Raw genomic sequence first — 24,025 nt, forward strand, 5'->3', positions numbered from 1 at the left:
ACATATGAAAGGACCTCATCCTTCCTAATCCTGAACTACTGGTATATAAAGACACATCAGAATTGAAAGGTCTAAAAAGAGAACAGGCAATTGGAAAAAAAGAAAGGTTGAGACAAGAATATGGTACCTCTATTTACAGATTAAATGGCCTAAGTAATATGCTTATGACTCTGTAGCAAAGTTTTAAAATCCTACTCATAGTGAAATTGGAACAAGGCCGTATGACCCAGTGTTTCAGAGCCCAGATGAGAGAGCAAGATGCCTGCGTTCAAATCAGATCCACTACGATGTGACACTGGGCAGGTAACTGGTAACTTTGCCAAAGTTTACACAAGTGTAAACTTTGATTAACAATAATACTTACCTTATGGGATTATTAGGAGGACTAAATAAGCTAACATCTATAAAGCTCTTAGCACAGTACCTGGCTCATAGCAAGGACTGTGTGACTATTAGCATTTATTATGAAGTGGCTACTATTACATTTCAAGTTATGAGACTTTCTCTCCATTAACTAATTTGAAATCCCCTTATCTCCAAAATAAGAAAAAACTTTTTGAAAACATCTGTCTAGCTACTACATATATTTTAGCATGGATAAAAAAAGGTCATTCTATAGAAATAATTTTATTTTCACTACCTTATGATTTGAAGTAGCCTCTTTATGAAATACATCATGTATTCCATGAGACCAATAGAAAAAATAAACAAAAATGTGTTTACATGTTATTCTGTAGGACACAGAAGAAAATACAAAGCTTTTCTTCACCACCTGTCTTTAATGTTGATAAAATTGCATGAAAGACTAAATCTTCCCTGAAAATTGATTTGTATATATAGTTTGTCAAAAGAATATTTTTTCATGGAGTACTTTTAGAATATTTTTTTCGTTTTCACTTTGAAAAGGAAACTGCCTTTGTAAATCTAATGGTTTCAAAGGGTACTAGAACATACCGGACAAGAAATGTGCCCCTTCTCTGGCTGAGTCAGAGCCACCCTTCCTTAATGAGGACTCTGGCACTGACTGTGAACCACCGAAGCCTTCCTATGGGGACACATTCTGCAATACTGGTGATAGGGTGAATTCTGAGACACCAAGTATCGCAGCAAGTCCTCATAGGTGAATGTCAGAGAGTCAGGGAAGAGTGGTCACGAAAAGAAGGAACCCCTTTGCTTTTCCTTTCGGGGATAGGGCTGCATTTCCTAATAACTCTTATAACTCTCAGACTTTTGGGACTATCTGGAGTATCCAAAACCAGAAGAAAACAAGTGGAAACATGAGAAAACACCTCACAAAGTACATCCATTTGGAATTTATCCTAAATCACCACACACACACACACACACACACACACACACACACACCTTCTTGGTCAGTTTGGGCTGCTATAACAGTGTACCATAGACTGGGTGGCTTACATAACAAATATTTATTTCTCAAGCTTTTGGAAGGTGGCAAGTCCAAGGTTAATCGAGGCACCAGCAGACTGGTACCTGGTAAAAACCTGTGTCCTGGTTCTTGTCCTGTGTCTTCACGGGGAGGACCCTCTCTGGAAGCTCTTTTATAAGGGCGCTAATTCCATTTGTGAGGGCTCCACTCTCACGATCTAGTCACCTCTCCAAGGCCCCATATGCTATTGCACCACATTGGGGCTTAGGATTTTAACATATGAATGGGGGGGACACAAACATTCAGTTTGCTGTACATATTCATATTACATGCACATACAAAATGTCCCTAAACTGGAATTACCAAGGAAATAGGTTGATTAAAGAAGAATTTCTTGGGTTAAGTAAACTGTGACATGATATAGTAACAGAATGTATGTGTATAACAGAAATTACATATTTTGATGCCAATATGGTCCTGATTCCTACAAATAAAAGTTTAAGAAATACAACACAGAACCAGCATTTTTCAATTTACTATATAATCACACATAAAATGGCATCAAGTTCAGGACTTTATTAATGAAAAACATTTAGTGACAGTAAGATTTCATTACTAAACACACATTACCAAAGGTACAAGCAATATATGTGGGACAGAGATTCATCATCCTCTTTGTGGAGGTTTAAGATAGGTTAGCATGTTTCCACAGATTTGGACCATTATTAGATTTAGAAATTATAGTCTACTCCTCCATTCGTGGATCTTTTAGAATTCAGGCTTTAGTTCCTCATCTGACACAAAGGTTAATTAATCTGAGCCTTACATGCTAGGGGGTCTTTTCTTCAAGTGCTTTGCCTCCCCGTACACTAGCTGGGCTCTATCTATGTAGACACACGCTTCATTACTTTACCCAGGATGGTGGACTAGCTGGGCCTCATTAGTGAAACAGTAGGTATTAAAAATTCCTTCCGGGAGCCCTGGCTGGCGTAGCTCAGTGGATTGAGCTCAGGCATGAACCAAACTGTCGCATGTTCGATTCCCAGTCAGGGTACATGCCTGGGTTGCAGGCCATGACCCCCAGCAACCGCACATTGATGTTTCCCTCTCTCTCTCTCTCTTTCTCCCTCCCTTCCCTCTCTAAAAATAAATAAATAAAATCTTTAAAAAAAAAGTGAAATTAATTTTTTAAAAAATTCCTTCCCTGTAGGAAATACATTTGGGGCATATTGGAATTTTAAAAATAGGTGTTTCCAGAAAAATGCAATCTCCATTAACAATTTTATATCATCTAAGAAAATAAATGTACAGACTAGAATAATCTTTGCCTTTGAGGAAAGAATACCAGTGTTTTAGCAGCCCCGTTAAGTATTTTAAGGAACACTTTTTGATCTCTTTGTTATTTTTCTATAACCTCTTATGTTTCCAAAGGTTTAGTGCCATATTTCTCTTAATTAACAAAGAAATTAGTGTCTCTAAAGATTTTTCCTTATTTCCACTTTCAGTGAATTGTCATTTGCACTTCTTTTAGGGCTAGGTACTTTGGTTCTTTATTACTTAGATAATTTTGTAAAGGGAAGTCTGCTGCCTGGTTTCTGAGAAACAGTTTGCTTTTGACAAAAAGAGCCCACAGTTTTTATTTCTTTATTATAATATAGATTCATTATAAAATTAAGCCATATGTAAATTTTACATATTTGTTGTATGTTAATTGTATAATATGTATATTTATACTGTTTTGAATTATATAATATGCTATATATTTATATAATATGTATATGTATATTATATTTTATGTTTAGATAATGTTTTGATAGATAATTCTTATAGAACTAATTAGAACCTTAAGAAAGACATTTATTAGCATTTTAACATGACTTTTCCCCTATGAGCGTCAATCAAATTGATACTATAAGAATATTCGAACCACAGGCAAATCACTTCTGAGCACTCTTAGTTGATAGCAAACATTTTATTTTGTAACTAGAAGGTCCTTCTGTTAGTTCCTGAGCCTCTAATATCGATGTTATTTAAGACCTTACTGGAATACATAGGCACTCTTTTCTTAAGAACTTCCAGAGCAAGTTGTATTGTTTCTGCAGAAGTGCATTGGAGACTCGCACAACTAAAGACCATGCATTCCTGGCAACAGAAGCAAATGGACATTGATAAAAGGATAAATGATTGGTAAGACTAACAACTGTACTTGAGCTGTGAGGATATATAACTGCAAAATCAACTACACACACAAAAAATTGTCATTACGAGACTCTTTGATTCACTTAGTCTTTTAGTAAATATTTATGAATAAATTGAGTGAATAAATGAATGCAAAAAATGCATGTAATGTGCTAGGCACCGCACACCACACATCCCAGATTTATAGCAAACAAGAAAATCATGGTTCTTGCCTTGTGAGAATTACAATCTAGCAGAGGAGAAAAACATAAAACATAGGATCACATAAATAAACATCTAATTAAATTTTAACGAAAATATCGCTGATGAGTTGGTCTGATTATCATTCCAGTCTTTTTCCTCCCTCTCCCTCTCCCCATATGAAGACTAAAACAACCAGAAAATAATTTTTCATGTGTAAAAGGTAGAAATAATTTCTTCTCTGGAAACCTACCTCCCATGATATGAGCCCATTTCCTCCTTCCCTAGGTGGTAACAAAAAGTAGTTGTGTTGGACCGACTCCACCTTTCACACTCAGTTAGGTGCCATGGCTTATTGATTTTATTATGCACCTGTATCCTATATTCATCTACTCTTCTCCATTTCCATGTCCAAAAGCATGGCACTAGTTCTCGGGTCCTCTTGACCGTATTATGTGAATAGACTCCCAGAACCACAAACAGTGCAGGAGAACATCAAAGTGGGAAAAGGCCCTGGAGATCGTTCTTCTGGAGGACACCGAGGCTCAGAAAGGCACAGGTCTCACCCAGGACTCCACAGTTCAGAGTAGCCACATGCATGCCACCTGTTTTTCTTTAGAGCAGCCATGGACGTCACTGACGTTTCCCTGCTCACAGTCATCCCCACCCCCTTTCCCCTTGTTAGAAAATTCCCCTTCCCATAATAAGAGCCAAAAACGACAAATACTTGCTTTCCTCCGCGTGGTCAGATTATGGTCACTGAGATGTAAAGGGAAGTCTGCTGCCTGGTTTCTGAGAAACAGTTTGCTTTTGACAAAAAGAGAAATCAAGTAGAGCCACTTCTCACCCCCAGCCGCTTTCTTCCTGTCTTTGGATCTGGAGAACAGCAGGCTGAGGACAGAAAGCCAACATCTGGGATGGAGAATCAGAAGAAAGGAAAGCCCTTGACACTCTTATCTATGAGCTAACCTTGGGACCAGTTTCTTGTAGACCTCTTATTACGAGATTGTTTGAAATCTTCCCTATGTATAACTTGATGTCACATATTCTGCTATTTGCCTAGTGCATGTTGAATGGACTACTGCCTTGTTTATTTCTTTACCTCCCATCTGCCCCACTAAGCTCCACAAGAGCAACTGATGGGTCTTATGTTTTTCATTTTCCAGTCTGCCAGTTCCTAGAACAGAATCTGGCACACAGTCAGCCCTTGAAACATATTTGTTGAATAAATGAGTGCCTCAAAATTGTGATTGGCTCTCTACTTCTATGAAATCAAGTCCAAAGGATTTATCTGGCATTCAAGGCCCTTCATGATCTGGCCCTAATTTATCTTTCCAGCCTTGTCTTCCTCCACGCATGCCACAGCTTAGGAAACCTAGGCTATTTCCTATCCTCCCAAACACTCCCTGTGCTTTACTGGCTGACAATGTTCCTCCCACAGAATATGCTCCTCTTCTTCCACCCAATACGTTATTTCATTTGTCAAGCTCCAGCTTTTCTCCCATAGAACTTTCTCTCCTGCTTCCCTGGTACAAATATTTTTCTACAGTCTCTTCTCTTTTGTGCCATTTATCACGTTTAAACATTTATGATTACTGTGTACTCATCTCTATTAGATTATAAACTCTCCTTGAGGGTAGGAACGTCACCCTTCCAAGAAATAAATACAAGGCTTTGCCCCAGTGAGGACCTAGTAAATTTTTCTTTGTAAGTAGTGAAATAAATAACATTAAACTGAGCCCATTTTAAAAATAATTTGGACCCAAGCACCAGTGCTGACTCTCTCTCTCTCAAAAAAAAGCCAAGGTCTGAATGAATTGCAGGAGGGGAAAGCAAGGAGGGAGAGGGACTTGTTGGAAGTGTCAGGAGCAAATACGAGTGCTCTTTCTCTTGCCGATGATGGCAAAGTCCTTAATGGAAGATGATTCCAATCAATAGAGCCAGGCAGCTCATTTATATAATGGGATCAAGCTGAAGTAGTGGTCTTCCTCTGCAAAGTCATGGGAAAGGGGAAAAGGCTGCCACACAAGAATAACCAGGACTCCACAAGTCTATCTGCTGGTGTTCATAAACATGTTCCCCGTCAGCAAACCACAGGAGAGCTCTAGAGAGCAGCCTGCTTGAGTCTGGATGCTGAGGAGTGACAGTGGGGCTAGTGCTGCTGTATTTTGGTTGCTGCTGCTGTTGCTGCCGCTGCTGCTGCTGCCGCTGCCACTGCCACTGAACAGATGCCGCAGCGAGGGGTCTGACCGCGCCGAGTGCTCTGAGAGCCTCAGTCTGGGTAGGAACGAGACGTTAAGAGAGTGAGGGTTGGGAGGTGGGCAGGACTCATCAAGGAGCTGCAAACCAAAACAAGGAATCTAGGCAGCAGAAGGAAAGAAAGGGTGAGCTTGAGCCAAGATATCTGGCCAAGTGGAACTGGAGGAAATGTCATCATTGGTAAAGGAGGACTTGGAGAAGAAACTGTTTAAGCCGCTCTCGCAGAATCTGTGTGAGTTTATCGAAATAGAGTTCTCGGTCCAGGACAGATATTACCTCTGTGTGTCAGGTAATATGTTCTCTCTGTTATCATTTCTAAATGTAAATAACCCCAAATGGCTTGGGAGGTAGAGGAACATGTTTTGCATTTATTTTCCTATACTATAATAGCATGTGTATCTTCTCATGATAGAACTGAACTATGCCAAGTTTCAGAATTTGGATTCTGTAGAATTCTTAAGTGCTAAAATGGGAGCTAGAATATTGTATTAAGAATATTTTGGCTAATTGTCCAAAAATGAAACTGGGTATGTACTTTCCCTTATTTGATTATTTTGTCTCTGATCTTTTATGTAATTCACTTGCATAGCATGCAGGTTTACTGCAGAAGAGCTCATTTTTGAAAATTCAACAGAGAACTCTGTACATTATTAAATACATTGGGAAATACATTGGAAAAACGGCTTCATTTCCAACTAGTCTGGACAACTAGGGTTCTCCTTTTGCATTGCTAGGAAAGAAAAAACATCTTAGATTTTCTTCTGAGGGTTCATTTTGAATAGAGAATGATCTTTTAAAAATTCTTTCTCTTACAGGAAGTATGTTCACAGGAATAATACTTTAGTGGGAGAACTTAGTTGATGAAGATGGAACTTTAATAGAATTTTCTCTAACTTATTTAATGAAAATATTTTCCCTCATGGTTTTAAAATGTATGAAAATTGTCCAGAAGTAAAAATAGGCTTTTGCACTTAATTATGATTTTTCTAACCAGTAATTTTTGTGCTGAATTTATACAGAAATATTTGTACAACTATTGAATTTAATATATAGCATTCCATTTTTTTCCATGCATGCCTTTTAATGTTGTCGAGGAGTTTAGGAGGAAAGAGCCTAGAAACTCTAAGTGTTCACTGTGGACTTTCCTTTATAAGACACACAACTCATCATTTTTGGAAAACAACTTGTTAAAATCCTGTTCCTGGAAATTGGCTTAGAAAGACTTTCTAAAGATGTCAAGAGGGAGTACTGTAAGAGAAGTGAAACATTTTATAAAAAGTGTTAAAAATTCTTTAAAATTCTATCAATCCTAATAAGTATAATATTTACTCAATAATAAAAACAGTGGTATATGTACATCTAGAATTTTACCTACCATATTTTGCTATGTATAAATACCAAGTGTGGGGACTTGGCATTTCAGCAAGGTAAAAAGTCTGAATGGCCCAGGGAAAGAATTCAAAGTATGGGAAAAAGTCAAATGAAACAATTTTAGAAACTATATTGTGTCCTAACCATCAAATCTTAAATTATTTTGACTTAATACATTAGAGAAGATGAGTATTCCAAATTAATATTTAATAATTTATACCTATTGAGATCCTACTTTATAAAACTAATTACACATTATGTAACATTAGAATACAAGTATTTTTTAAGGAAAACTTATAAGAAATGAAATAATCAGGATAATGTATATATCTAATTTACCAAATATACCTTAATGCTTCCCTCCAACTATATAATTAACTAAACTTGTTCTATCTAAAAGAAAAAAAGTCTTCTAGAGTTAAATGTTTGAATATGGATGTGATTTTTTTTTCTCCCCAGTATCCTTGAGTTCTGAGAAAGACTCTGTGAGCTGGGATCACCTGCTGTCTTTCTTCATAAATGACAGGTGTCTTTTTAAGTAGGGTTGGAAGGTCAAGGGGTTGGCATTGTTAACATGTGTGAGGGCAACTCCTTGAAGGTTCAATTTTTTCATCTGGGAAATGGCCAAGTAAAGTAAGTGATCACTGTCATTAGTAAAATTCAATGATTCTGTCATGTAAGAAGCAAGGGAAAATAAGGCCCTCTCAGATGTGAGGAAGAGAAGACAATATTGTGATATTCCTGATAAAAGTTAGGATTGTAAGTCATATTAGTTCGTCACTAAGTTTCACGACTGTCATCTATATCATGTCCATCAATTTGAAAGCACTTTCCCCAAATGTAATATCAACATCTCTTTATGACTATTTCAAATACATTTAGACAGAAGAGTAATTTAAGATAAAATCAATGTGCAGCTGGACAGTCCTAAGTCTTTGACCATGCTTTACTGAGAAAATTTCCATCGATGTGAATCGAACAGGTTGTATCACAATTGTTCAGACAGGTAACTCCAGATTTGAATGTTGTTCACCTCTGGGGAGTAGACAGACACACAGTTACGATTTTCTTTTACATCCTACAACCCAGCAGTTCCAAAGTTTTAAGAATCATATATCTGGAGTAGTCAAATCCCATCATGCATTTTTCAAATTAAAGAAGATGTGTTTAAGTTAAACTTTCTGTTTATCTGATCAGAGTCTGTCACTTGCAGGAGTTTCACAACCAGATGATTGTGATTTGCTGTTATTTTGACACATTACCTGCTCAATGTCAAAAACCAGATGTTACAGACTCAATCACCCTCTCTGTAGTTTGCTAGGACTTGCCATGGGGGTTTCTGGGCATCTTAGTACCCTCCCACCTCAGGGTTTGCACGGTCTTTTCTCCTCAGGGTTAGCTTTCCCTCGGCTAGAACATTATTATGCCTGACTGTTAAAAGCAGCATCTTCTTAGGAAGGAGGGAGGAGCTCTATTATGTGTGGGCACTTGAAAAGGGGTGAGTCATTTGTTCAACAACGAGAGTGTAATTGAATTAAAGAAATTCTAAAGGACTTGAAATGGCACATGAAACATTAGCCATAATTAAATGGGAAGTAGCAGGGCATGGAGGAATGCATGTTGGAAGGTTTGGAATCAGAAAGAACGGGCGTTAAACCTGACTCTGTTTTGCCTGCCTGCCAGCTATGAAATTTGGGGCAAAATGATTACCTTCTGTGGACTCAGTACTGACATCTCTGAAATGGCAATAGTCACACCTGCAGCACACATGGTGCTCTCTTGTTAAGTCTTAAGTCACAAAGGTGATAAATTATATTCCAAATAAATAAAATTAAAGGTAGGGTTATTGTTTTAATATACAGAGCAATATATTTACTGTGAAAACATATGCTGAAATATATTTGTATCAAGAGTATACTTTTAGATAAATATTTGTAATAAAAGTAAAATACACAGCTATGTATAAAAGTACATATATTTAATATATAATAAAGATATTAAATTATGCATTTTAAATAACAACTATATACATGTTCATATACATCATTTTAAGTATTCTCATATATTTAGAAAGAGATTTTCCACTCATAGAATTAATTTGAAAATAAATGGCATATGTTAGAATTATGAAAGCAGTATACATAAATTTTCCATACATATTGCATTTTGATGCCAGAATTTCTCTGTGAACCAGAGAATCTAACAATTTTGTCAAATCATTTACAATAAAAATATTAACAGTAAGAGTATTTTAAAAAGAAGTTAATATGTTAATAAGAAACAAAATGCTAGAGACTGGGTGGCTTATAAATAACAAACATTTATTTCTCACAGTTCTGAAGGCTCAGAAGTCCAAGGTCATGGCATTGGCAGATTCCGTGTCTGGTGAGGCCTCCTGTCCTCATCCACAGCAGTCTTATCCCTATGACCTTGCATGGCACAGGGGCAAAGGGTCTCTCTGAGGTCTTTTTATAAGCACACAAATCCCATTTATGAAGACCCTGCCTCCAAGAGGCCCCACATCATAATATGGTCACCTTGGGGTTTCAACATATGAATTTGACTGGGATATACAAACACTCAATCTAGGATTGAACATATTGAACATTGAATAGGATTGAACATTAAGATTTCAACATATGAATTTGACTGGGGAACACAAACATTCAAACTATGGTACCCGGTATAGCCTCAGAATTGATTTTATAAAAATATTTCTAGCCCTGGCTGGTTTGCTCAGTTGGTTGGAGTGTCCTCCCATGCACCAAAAGTTGTGGGTTCGATTCTGGTGGGGGAACGTACCTGGGTTGCAGTTCAATCCCAGTTCCCCCAGGAGCAGATGGATCTCTCTCTCTCTCTCTCTCTCTCTCTCTCTCTCTAATAAACATAACCTTGAGTGAGGATTAAAAAACATTTTCAGAAAAAATATTATATGAAAATTACTTTTTTGATGAAATCAATAATAGCACTCTCAGTGACCTCAAGACATCATCAATACACTGAAACATCTTCACTGAAGCTTCTTGTCATTGATAACTCACAGTAATTTTTCCTTATTATTTAATTTCAGTGATGAAAAACAATAGGGTTGTAAAATAACAGTCGTTTGTTTATTTAAAGCGTTGCTGTGCAGCTTCCTCAGGAGCTACTTCTTCCTCTCTTCTGCCAAATTACATTTGTTCAATTGGCTGGTCTCCTTTCCATTTAGCCTCATAAATAATAGTGACTATTTTACCTTTGTAAAAGATACAGTTATTAATGACAATGTTTATTTTGAAATTAAGAGTAAAAATAAATGGTGGACATGACTTAAGATTGTAACTTTGAAAATGCTAACTAAAATATTGAAACTGGAGCAGGCTCATTCTGAATTTCCCTGGGCTTATAGATATTACTCACTAAACAATAATTATTCAGTGTCATCTCTGATGTTACTGAAACATTTTGACTGTATAAACACATTTCTGTTTTAAGACGATGTGATGAGTTTCCACTTTCCCACTCCATTAATGTGGATATGGCCATTTAATTTTGGCTGGCAGCACAGCTGAAGTGTGGGAATTAGGGATTGGGGCCAGTCCAGCCTGAGGAGACTTCTCTGACTCTTGGCTAAAGATAATCTCAGAGACTCGTTGGCTCCAGAGGAGACTATTTTGCCAAATTAAGGAGGCTGGACTGTCTCTGTGCTGCATCATTGTACCAAAAGATTAACGCTTACAGCATGCTCTAACTTTCTTAGTTAATTTAGTGGACAAAGACCACTAATGTAAGAAAACTTGATAACTGATAGATCCTACTTTCTTAACATGTCTTTCTCTACCCCCTGCCCCCCGCAACCTGTCCTTTACAGAATGGCAGAAAAAAAACAAAAACACCTTTCTAAAATGTAGAGCTTCTCCTGTCCATTCACTTCAAGTCCGTTAGGGACAGCCCTCCTCCCACACACAGCTCTCAGGATGACATTTGAAGTCCTTCACCTAGCATTCCAGACTACCTTGCCCCTTCCCATCCTCCTTTGTACCACCCAGTCACCCTCACACTTCAAGCCAACAATACCAAATGCTGTGTGACTCAAAAGCGTCAAGCATTTCATGCTTCTGTACACACACTACTCCAGAATTCCCTTCACGCCTTTCTTCATTCTAATGCCCTGCCCTTGACAACTCAGCAGACCCCCTTCAAAAGGCTCTCCCTGACCCCCAGATGCATGAAGATGTCCCTTCTCTGTGTTCCTGATCACCCTGTCCTTGCCACATTCACAGTACTGTGATCATGGGGGGGGGGGGGGATTTAACCATAATTTTTCTTTTTATTTTCAAATAATTCCAAACTTACTAAAGAATGGCAACAATAATAGTACAAATAACTTTTTCCCCAAAACTGTTGAGAGTAAATTGCCAACGTGATTGCCCACACTGAAACCTTAGGTTGTAATTGCTACAGGCATTGACACTCTCCTATATAATCACAACACAGGCATCACAATGAGGAAATTAACACTGATTCATTACTATCAACCAATCCACTAGCCCTGTTCAAGCTGTTTAAAAAGTTTATATTAGTTTCAGGTGTACTCCATAGGCCTATACATTCATATAATTTATAAAGTGATGAGATCACTTTATAAAGCTCCCACTCTCTGTAATCTTGGTGAGAGCAGAAATGAATGATGCCTTGTGGGAATTCTTTATTCCAATGCTTAGCACAGGGCTTTATTCAAAAGGGCTCTCAAACATTTATCAAATCAATGAATCAGTGAGTCTATAATCAATCAGCTGGTTATCATACTATATAGATGAGGGAGTGGAATTTGCTTCAAATTACATTTCCATACAATATCCTATTATTTCTCCTTATTCCCATCCTCTCCCACACCCTAAGTAGTGAGGCAGCTAGGCAGAACAAGAACACCATCCTTTGGGTCAGAGGTAGAGACTTTGTCTGGACAGACACAACTGCCTTTTTGGTCCACAAACGAACCTTTTTTAGTGCTGGAGATATGTGCATAGGCAGAAACCCATCAACTTTTGCACACAGTTTCAGAACTCTGAGCCATTTTTTTGATCTTTGGTTAAGACCTTCTATTTTAGATCCCCTCCAGGACATGGCTCTCAATCACTCCCTTGGTCTCCAAACATGCAATCCCTCCTCTTCCAAACTCTTAGAATTTGAGATCCAAATCATAGCCTTTAGTCTCTTCTTATTTCTTCACTGAATCCTACCTAACCCAGGAACTGGCAGACAGTATGCACCCAGTGGTAGTGCGTGAAGGAATCCTCTGCAAGCTGTCTTCTGCCTTTACCGTTGTAGAGAAACTGCCCACGGGGAAGAAATCAATGATCTCCCCCAAGTCAGATCCAGTCCCTGGACTGACCTCTTGCTTTACCCAGCAAAGTGGCTTCAGAGGATTGTCTTCAAATCTTCAAAATTCTTGTCGTCTTGATATTCATAGGATTGCACTGTTTCCTTTCCGACAGCCCGTTCTCAGACTGCTCTGCTGGCAAGTTTCTCTTCTCTGGTCTGTCTCAACTTTTTCCTCTGCTCTTTCCCCTACTCACCTAGTCTTGCATACCTGTCCACACAGAAAAATCCCAAGTCCATATCTCCATTCTTTAAATGATAAACTTCCATCTCTTTCCCTTCCAAGATGGATCATTATTTTCCCTTCACCCAGTTCACACTCCTGACTTTACTATTTTGGTTTCCATCTTGTGTTATTTCTACCAAGTGTCATCAGTGCCTCAGGGATTTGCCACTTCTTTGTCTATATACCACGTTGTATGCTTAGATTACAATACTAGTCCCTTACACAAAATGAAACACTTTAACAATTACTATAAACCAGGGACTACCCTCCACATCACTTACCTGTTACTGTGATTGCACTGTAATAGAATGCTTTGTACAGTCTTAACTAGGAAGGCACGCCAAAGTAGCATTTTCCAGAACCACATGAGAGTCTTCCCCAAAGACAGATTCCAGTTTCATTCTTAGAACACAGAACCAGCTTACACCTGACAGCATCCATCTTGAAAGAAAGTTTAAGATATTTTATTCCAACTGCCAGCTCTCTACACCTGTACATCTTTATAATATATATTTTATGAAACTCATGTCTGTTAGTTTTGTCTCCTCAACAAAACCATACATTTCGAGAGGATAAGGACCATGTCTAATACTTGTACACGTTGTGGCATCTATAATAGTTCTACCAGGCACATAGCAGATGCTCAATAAACACTCCTTTATTAACTCATCAACAATTTTCTATTCAGGAGTTCTAACATTAAATGTGGATTCTTCTGATGTTTTCATGTGAGGCCAAAGACAATGATTTTAAGGCCAGGAAATCATTTCTTAATTTTGTTCACATAAAATAAGCAATGATCTTCCCACACTTTTTAAAGAACAGTACTGGAACTTTTTGTCTTGAGGACACATTTCAAATACTAGAATTTTGGAGACACTCTAGAGAGGATTAAAAACCTGGAACAGTACCATACAGGTGTATCTGTGATGCAAGCTTTTCTGCATCAAACATCTCATGGTAACTTTAAAAGAATGTCTATTCATGCTCACTCTCAAACACTGTGTTGCTGTGTGAGCAAAATTGTTTATTTCCCTGACCCCTCTGCTCTTTCCCTACTTACATTGTCATAAATTAAAATTCCAAATTGTTCTGGTAGACACTTTGGCACTGACTATGTGCTAACGTTAAGCATCTTATTTTCTGCCCCGAGTTGATCCCCGTTCCCCACCACAAAGCATAGCTGAAAGCACATAGCTCAATGTTCTGTCTGACAGACATTACTGTGGCTGTGTGTAACCACAACTGTAGCAAAAATCAACACATTGAGCAGATCTGGAGGCATACTTGTGAAGGTTCAGATACATCAGGGTTCATAAAGGGGATGCAGATATAAGGCAGGTTCAAGCTCATTACATGAAAAAGGGTTACATAAATACTGAAAAGTATGATGCTGAATAATTTGTCATCTTCTAGGAGTTTATGTAAACTAAGTGTTTTTCTCCCCTACAGTGACCAAAAATGAAGAAGTAAAAATAATTATGGTGAAACACTACAGAATAGGCTTAGATGAAAAATATGAAGTAACAAAGAAGTGGTCTTTGAACGATCTGAAGAAGATTGATGGAAAAGAAGCAGATACCGTAAGTGTTACACTTTGTAAGGGAGAGGTGGGATCAATAAGCTAGAGATCTTTAGACTCAATATCCTACTTCGTATATTCTTGACATGTAATTAAATGTTAAAATGACATAATGTTCTTTATTTTTAAAGATTTTATTTATTTATTTTTAGAGAGAAGGGAGGGGAGAGAGAAAAAGAGGGAAAGAAACATCAATGTGTGGTTGCCTCTCATGTGTCCCCTACTAGGGACTGGCCTGCAACCCAGGCATGTGCCCTGAGTGGGAATCGAACCTGCGACTCTTTGCTTCACAGGCCCATGCTCAATCCATTGAGCTACACCAGCTAGGGTATGATGTAGTGTTCTTAAGTGGTAAAGTTTAGTCTACTGGGATGATGTATGGGTTGTTTATTATTGTTGTTGTTCTGTTTTTATCAGTTTAAATTTGAATTTTGTCTATTAAATTTAAAAGAGTCTTTCCCAAGGCTTCTTAACAGATTAAACACACTCTCCCCATCAATCTGGACACTTTAAATACATGGCATTTCCACCACCACTCTCTCTCCACCCCAAATTCCTCCATAAGATTCGGGAATTCCTTCCCTCATTTTCTTCAAATTTTACTATCAGCCACTTGATCCTCCAGAAGGATCAATAATTCCTGGAAGTCCTACAACCTTAAAATTAAGAGGTCGGGGGAAAAGGATGTCTACTCCAGTCTCTCCACGTGACCATATGTCAGGTGGTTTTCCCAGTCTCCCTGGTCTCTTCTGCTGTTGGAGAGCTCATTCCCAGGTGATGCAGTCCATTCTGTTTTTACATTGCCATGCTTTACTTTTTATTTTTTTAAATTTTATTAAGTTTGTTGAGGTGGCACTGGTTAATAGGGTGATATAGGTTTCAGCCGTACTATTTTTTTATATTCTCTACCTATGTTTTACCAAAATATCCACCCATCAGTCCTACTTGGGCATTTGTAGCAATTCAGACCAACTCCAGTCCTTCTTTCATACAGCAGCCTTTGCAATACTTGAGGACGATTATACTGTCCCCTCAAGTTCCCTCTTTTCTAGGTTAAATGTTCCCCTTTTGTTCTTTAAATAACTTTCATACAAAGATCTCATAAGATGATAGATATGACAGGACAACATAAATACCAAGAGGCAGTAGCGATGGTGCTACTGTTTTTCATGCCATTGCTTCAACACCCTTTACTACACTATTTTCTCTTCTGGAATCCTTCTGTTTTCCCAGGATTACATGCAATATTTTAGACTTAGGATGACTACTTTGTATTTCCCTTGATCTGGATTCCTTATTTCTATTAAACACTTACCTGAAACCTCACATCTTTGTGTATAAATTGCCATTTAATCTCACTTGCCATACCCTCTACTAACATGGAATAAAACCTAAATAAAGGTCCTTGGTGATCTGACTTCTTTACCACTGGTCAACCCCACCTTAAACTTCACACATTCACTGTGCTTAACTACTGACTCTTGAGGCTTAGAATGCCCAGTCACCTCTATCTCTCGCCCCATTCCCAGACTCTCCATTGGGTAAAGTCTTACTTATGTCTCCTTCCCCCAAGGCCCCCTTAAATTGTGGATATAAAGCTATTATAGCCATAATACCACAAATTGCAAGTGTTGGCTTTTTCTGACTCTTCTCGGGATGGAAAGCTTCTAAAAAAAAAAAACAACCTGGGACACGATTATTCATCTTTTACTGTAGCCTTCAACCTGACATATATTAGACACTCAATAAATATTTGTATTATTATTGGAAGTAGAATTTAAACTCATTTATTCTTAATCCCACTAAGTACTATATTCTCAATCTGGCTTATTCTTCCACCTGTCAACTCTTCTAATAGTATGATTTTTAAAATAGTCACTATAATGTGATGCAGATTTAACAACCATAACATTTAGGACTTCATTCAAGTCAATAATAAAAACAATGAAGCAGGCAGGGGAAGTGTCTACCTCTAGGTAATTGGTAGGATATCATTACTACTACTATTACTACTAACAGTAGTACTGCTACCTGCCACCATGTCACACTTAGTAAACCCTTACCAGGTGCCAGGAACCACAGGAAGCTTTTTCCACACATAAGTTCACATAATCATCACAAAATCCACATGAGTTAAATTCTATTATTATTCCTGATTTACAGATAAGGAAAACAAGACTTAAAGACATTAACTGACTTGCCCAAGGTCACAAAGCTATTAAGTGGTAGAGCTGGACTTTACCCAGAAATATATTAATTTGCCTTCTTTAGATTGCTTGTTTAACATCTCTGCAAATTCATATATATTCATTCATTCATTCATTCATTCATTCACCAAGAACTCAAGCTTTCCCAGGCCCTGAGGCTACAATGGAGAGTTAGACACACATAAGTCCTTAATTCTGCATTACTTACATAATTATTTAGTCTCAACACCTAAATTTTGTCCCTAAGATCTTTACCAAAATCAATATATGCTGTCTGCTATTTTGTTGATTTATCACCTAAGAATCCTTTTTAAAATTTGGTGTGTGTGGCATGATACTCAGTAAAAGCATGCAGGACTTCATTGCTTTCTTTTCTAATGACTCATATAGCATTTTTCTGATAATACATTCTACATAACTGTTAGGAAATAATTAGGAAGCATTCCCAATCTGGCTTATGCAATATTTATTGCATATTGATATGCTGGAATATTATACACACAGTGCACCATGTTTCCAAAAGAATACCTTAGAACACAATTGTTCACCATTTAGTAAACTTTTAAAAAGTCAGACAAGTACAAAACTTTTCTATAATATTCTCATTTTGCATATTTAATCTGTCCTATTATTAAAACTGAAATCTGAGCCTTAAATTTTAATACAAAAAATACAGAGAGGTATGTATATATATATATATATATATGAAATAAACCAGTACTTTAACAATAATTAGTTCTGTATGATAAGATTACACATTTTTAGATTATTTTCTTTATACTTTTATGTACTTACCAAATTTTCTTTGCCACATTAAATTTTATCAGAAATCAGTGTCGAGTTCAATTACCTGTAGTTTCAGGAATTATCATCCCCACCTTTTTTTTTTTACCATTTTTAATTTTTTGTGAAGTTCTCAAATATTAATGCTGTTATAAGTATTTCTGCAAGTTCGTCGAGTGTCTGGAGGTGCGTTCAGCAAACCCGTCAGCTCACAGTTACTGCGAACAAGTAGCCCCGCTCTGCTCTCCCCTCACCTCTCTGGTCTGGCCTACAATGGTGTTGATTCTTCTCTTTCCTCTTGGAAGACCATTATCTTTGATAGTGGGCTAGATACCCAAAAAGCTGAATATTTCTACTTTTCTCATCATTTAGGACCTAAAATATTAGATTGCCAGAAGAAAACCTATAATATCCAAAGAACAGTTCTTTTAAAGATTTCTTTTCTATGGATGAAGTAAAAATATCCCAGTTGTTCCTGGAATTTCACTTTCACATCTCTTTTCCTTTTGAGTTGAATCCTCAGGAGTCAGCAATCATATATATATATATATATATATATATATATATATATAATTGAGAATACATTTATGTGTGTGTGTGTGTGTGTATTTTTCTCAATAGCAGTAATATAGTTTTAAATAGAGCAATTTTGAGTCAGAAAGTTGTCAACTTTAAAAAGGAATGGAATTGAAGTTGAAGTCAATTTATAAAGGAGACATCAAAATGTCTGGGGATTTTGAGATTGACATGGTACAATGGGAAAGAAAATGATGCAGCAAGAAAATGGGCTTGGGTTGACTGAGATCTTGGTTCTGTCCTGGCTCTGCCAATAACTTCACGTGTAGCCTGGGCTTCACCTCTCTGGAAACTATTACCCCAACGATAAACAAGAGATCACTGAATGATGTCTGAGATCCCCTTTTAGCTCTAGGAGTCTATCAAGACAGACAGAGGGAGGGGAAAGGGTGAGAGGGAGGAAGGGAGGGATAGAGAGGAGGGAGGGAGGAAGGAATTCTATTTTTAAAATGTGGTGCATTTGGCACCAAGCAGAAAAGAAGAAATATTTCCCCCCTCTGGAAGTCTATAAGTAGGTTTATTCTCTTCTTTTATCCCTACCCACCCTCTCAAATTCATGAAGGAAGAAGGAAGGAAAGAGGGAAGGAAGGAAGGAAGGAAGGAAGGAAGGAAGGAAGGAAGGGACTTGTATTCTATGTGTATGCCTGCTCAGGCTTCAATTATTAGGCTAAAGGAAACTATCAATCCTTTCCAAGTACCTCAAAAGGATGAAGGGTATTTTCTACATGATGAAGAACAAATGTTTCAATGAGGGAACTATATATGGAGTGTGATTAGCATTTGGTGACAGAATGGGTATGATTTCCTTTTATTGAGATGCTCTGCAAAGTGCCTTTCAAGCTGCAATTATGATAGCTAGGAAAAATTTTACAAGGTGCGACTAGGGGAACACTGCACTGAAAATCACATCACCCATATACATTCTTTTCTCTTTTTTAATCCTTACCCGAGAACATGCTTATTGATGACAGAGAGAGAGGGAGAGAGACAGAGAGAGACAGAGAGAGAGAGAGAGAGACACTGAGAGAGAGGCATTGATCAGTTGCCTCTTTCATGTGCCCCAACTGGAGACCAAACCCGCAATCCAAGCATGTGACCCAACCAAAAGAAGCGAACCTGTGACCTCTCAGTTTGTGGGACAATGCAACCAACTGAGCCACAGCAACCAGGCCTTCTTTTTAAAAGTGTTGTTTTGTTTTTAAATTTTGTTAATAATATAAAGCAAGGTGGCAATAACACTAGCATCACAATCTTTGGAGGCAGATTTGGGAAAGGGAACCATCATTTTTTTAGCCTCCATATTACACAGTTTATATGTTGAATCTCACGGTAAACTTCATAGCAACCCTATCAAGAAAAGGAAAAAAGGCAGGGTCAGATCACATAAATACTTTTTCCGTGGTTATATCAGAGATTCAAAAGAGTTGTTTAACCTCAAAACCCATATTCTTTTTCTGGCCTGGTGCAAGAGTTTTCCTATTTGAAAAAGAAATCACAAACACCTCCATTGGTTGTGCATAATGCTTACACACCACCTGGTAACAAATCATGCACACTCCCACTTGGCCTCTCTGCCTCCGTGTCAGTTACAGGGAAATGTTTACCTCCACTTCTCTTTTCACAGAGCAACTTCAGGTCAGTTCAGCTCACCCTCATTGGGAACCTAGTAGTTGCCATGAACACGAAGTAAATAACTCAAACCCTCTGCCCTCAAAGAGAGTTAGGATTTGGCAGGGAATGAATGTGAAAGCATTTTGTAAACTGAAAAGCACTTTGTAAGTGCAAGGCATTGTTGCTACTGTTATTAGTAACAGTACCAAAGATTATTTTAACATGCAGGGCTTAGATCAGGGTTGATGTCTTCTTTTCCTCAAAACACCTATGCCGGAAGTATAATAAACGCCAAGAGCAGTCCAATAAGAGGCAGTCATTAATAATTTTTCAGTTTCAGTCCGATGATTTAATGGTCCTTGTTATTAACTTCAAAGGTAACTCCTTGCTATTAACTTGACGTGTATGCAGTATGCCAAAAGCTAATTAGCCTTCCTGTATTTCCCCCTTCTGCCTTTGAAGTAGCACAAGACCAAATTCCCAGTAGAAAAAAGGAGAAGTCTATTCTCCTCTCCTTTACCCATCTTCTCAAATTTACTAGCCTGGGAAGAGTTGATAATTGCATGTTCTGAGACATGTTTTATTTGCATAGTTGAAAAATTACAGATCCTATAAAAGTAATCTTTATTGTTCTTTTTAGAAGCAATGTGTTTGAAGCAGGTAGCTTTTGAAAGTTCATGTGTAGCTTTTAGAAATGTGTTTGGTACTAGTACTTTATAATCAAAAAGCACATACAAAAGAATCTGAGGGAATCCAGGAAAATCCAGTTACTTTCCTGACTACAAATAAAATCATGTCTCTCTTTCTCTTCTAGGACAACCCGTTTTTTGATCTGCACTTCAAGAAAGTGTACCGTTTGGAAGCATATAGTTGTGCTTCTAAATATGCCTTTGCTCGAACTATAAATAAGCTGAATCACGCATATCTTAAGAAGGACTTACAGATCGTGAACTTTGACTCCACTTACATCAACGATGATTCTGTTTGGTCCTCCAGCAACAAGGACTGCTTGGTTCTCATGAGAATATGCTTTTATGCCTTCAATCTGCTGTGCCTGTCCCTGTGTCCCCTGCCACTCTAAAGATGTATTCCCTTTTTTCCACCAGTATTCTATAAAATGGTTCCCTAAGTAAATATTGGTAGTCATGATTTTGGGTTTTTTCCCTTCATTAGTGACTGTTATTTATATGAAAATAAAGTGATGCTTTGTGAATTGCAGTAAAATGTGTTTTAATGAAATCATTCGACATTTTGGGACTTTTGCCTATGTGTTCCTTGTAACTTTGAAAGGAGTCGAATGGTTTTGCCTAAATTGGTATTCCCAACTACTATCTTAAGAGGTCTAAATATATGAAAAGACAGCCCATGTTCAGAGATAGGAAAACAGTATTGGTAAGATGTCAGCACGACCCAAAGCTATCCATGGATTCATTGCAATCCTCATCAAAATTCCAACGGCTTTTTCTTTTTTGCAGAAATGGAAAAGCCAATCCTCACATTCATTTGAATTCCAAAGGTCCCCGAATAGCCAAACAATCTTGAAAAAGAGGTACGAAGTTGAAGAACTCACATCTCCAATTTCAAAACTTACTGCAAATCTACAGTAATCAGAAGAGTGTGGCACTGGCATAAGGATAGACATATAAAGCAATGGAATAGAACTGAGAGTTCAGAAATAAACCTATTGTCTGCGGTCAACTGATTTTTGACAAGGGTGCCAATCTTATGCAAAGAGGAGAGCATAATCCTTTCCACAATGGCTCTGGTACAACTAGATATGCATGTGCAGAAGAATACCACTGGACCCCTACCTTACAGCATACAGAAAAATAAACTCAAATGGACTAAAAACTTGAACAGAAAATCTGAAACTATAAAAATCCTAGAAGATTTTGCCTGTGGCAATTACTATGTTGATATTTTTAATGGTGATTTTCTATTACTGTCATTTTCTTTTATTATTTGAGAAAGTATCACATAACTGATAAGGGGCTAACATCCAAAACACATAAAGAATTTATACAACTCAATAGCAGAAAAATAAATAATCCAATTAAAATGGGCAGAAGATCTGAAGAGACATCTTTCCAAAGAAGACCTACAGGTGGACAACAGGCACATGAAAAAATACTCAACATCATAATCATCAGGGAAGTGCAAATCAAAACAATGATGAAATACTACCTCACATTTGTTAAAATGCCTATTACCAAAAAGACAAGAGATAACAATTTTTGGCAAAGATACAGAGAAAAGGGATCCCTTGTACACTGATAGTGGGAATGTAAATTGGTGCAGCTAATGTGGAAAACACAGAGGTTCTTCAAAAAATTAAATATGGAACTACCATATGATCCAGCAATTCAATTGCTGGGTATTTAACCAAAGAAAACAAAAATAGTAACTTGAAAAGATGTATGCACCCCATGTTCATTGCAGCGTTATTTACAACAGCCAAAATGTGGACACAACCTAAGGGTCTTCCAATGGATAAACAGAGAAATTATAGTATATATAATATTCCATTTTTCATGTGTATGCCACTTAAAAAGCAGAAAGTAAGCAATCAGATTATATATAATGAAATATTATTTGGCCATAAAAAGGAATAAAATCTATTCATTTGAAACAATATAGTTGGACCTTGAGGGCATTATTCTAAGGGAAGTAAGTCAGATAGAGAAAGAGAAATATGATCTGTCTTATATGTGGATTCTAAAAAACAAACAAACAAAAACAAAGCTCGTAGACACAGAGAACAGATTGGTGGTTGCCACAGGGTAAAGGAGGTAAAAAGAAAAATAATAATAAAGTAAACAATAAAATAAAATGAGATCAGCTTTCTGAGCCAGGCAAAGGGAAGGCAAACAAGAAGAAAAATGTTTAAAGTGTGTATATTTTGTATGATTTCCTGCCTTCATTGACTTTTTTCAATTATATGGCCTGAGCCCCATTCTGGATAAGAGGATTTATCCTGTACCTACCTCAAAAGGATACAGTGAGAATTAAACACTAAGAGCCAAGGCAAATGCTGGGCACATGTAAGTCCTATTGAGAGCGTGTTCACAGTGAGACAGGCAACAGCAGCTCCAAGACTGACCTCAAAGAGCACACAATAAATGTTAGTTCTTAAAATTAGTAGGTGTAATAGTAGTCTGACTCTGTCACAAATGAGTGGAATATCTATCTAGACACTAAAAGAAAAAGAGTGTCAATATCATGAAAGATAAAAAAGGCTGAGTATATTCATTTGCTGGGGCTGCCAATCAACTACCCACAAACTGAGAGGCTTAAGCAGCAAAAATGGATTGTGCCATAGTTCTGGAGCCTGGAAGTCCCAGACCAGGATCTCAGCAACACTGGTTCTGTGAGAGCTATGAGGGAAGAATCTATGCCAGGCACCTCCCCTTGGCTTGTTGACGGCCGTCTTCTCCCGGTGTCTTCACATCATCGCCCTTCTGTGTATGCATCTGTGTCCAAATCTCCTGTTTCTAGGAGGACAAGAGTCACACTGAATCAGAGAGCCCACTCTCCTGACCTCATTTTAACTTGATTACCTCTATGAAGACCCTAACTACAAACAAGGTCACATTCTGCAATAGTGGGGGTTAGGACTTCAAAAATATGAATTTTGGGGAGCACATGTCAACCCATAACACTGAAGAACAAGTTGAAGAGGCTTAGGGGGACATAACAATTAAATTCAATGTGGGAGCCTGGATTGGCCCCTGAAACAGAAAAAAGGACATTGGTGCAATCCCTCGGGAAAAAATCTGAGTAAGATCCATAATTTAGCTAGTGATATTACACTAAGGTTAATTTTCTCATGTTAACCATTGTACCATGGGTATGAAAGACGTTAGCACCGGGGGAAGCTGGGCCAGGAGGGGGTGGGAGCTCTCTGTGCTGTGTTTGCAATTGCTCTGTGAGACTAATTTTTCAAAATAAAAAAATTTTAAATAGTTGTTTGAGTTTATTTTTTTTTTTGAAGTAGCTAAAAGATGAGGAAGACTATCCTATATGTACAACATCCAAATGGGGACAAATGAGTTAGTTGTATCTCAGTCCCTGAAAGCAAGTCACTTAGCTATGTAGGTGTGTTGAAAACGAAAATGCCCTCTACTTGAGGACAACAGGTAAAAACATCTTTTTTTTTTTGTCAAAGCAGGTAATTCAAATGATAGTAGGCTAGAAAAATCTTATACATCTTGTAATCTTGCACTGTCCTCTCCAACTAATAAAAACCTATCTGTATAGCTCACGTGTTTGCTTCTCGGGTA

At 37.6% G+C, this 24,025-nt stretch overlaps 1 protein-coding gene across 1 annotated transcript; it reads left to right on the forward strand.

Moving 5' to 3' along the window:
• Positions 1–5,669: 5,669 nt before the first annotated feature.
• EXOC1L (exocyst complex component 1 like) lies at positions 5,670–20,958 on the forward strand. Its single transcript, XM_028507590.2, has 3 exons — positions 5,670–6,317; positions 14,439–14,569; positions 20,560–20,958. The coding sequence occupies exons 1-3, from the start codon at positions 6,197–6,199 to the stop codon at positions 20,824–20,826; spliced, it is 519 nt and encodes a 172-aa protein (XP_028363391.1). The 5' UTR covers positions 5,670–6,196; the 3' UTR covers positions 20,827–20,958.
• The last annotated feature ends 3,067 nt before the right edge of the window (positions 20,959–24,025 follow it).

The sequence above is a fragment of the Phyllostomus discolor genome, chromosome 1 (assembly GCF_004126475.2).
Source record: "Phyllostomus discolor isolate MPI-MPIP mPhyDis1 chromosome 1, mPhyDis1.pri.v3, whole genome shotgun sequence".
NCBI classification, from domain to species: domain Eukaryota; kingdom Metazoa; phylum Chordata; class Mammalia; order Chiroptera; family Phyllostomidae; genus Phyllostomus; species Phyllostomus discolor.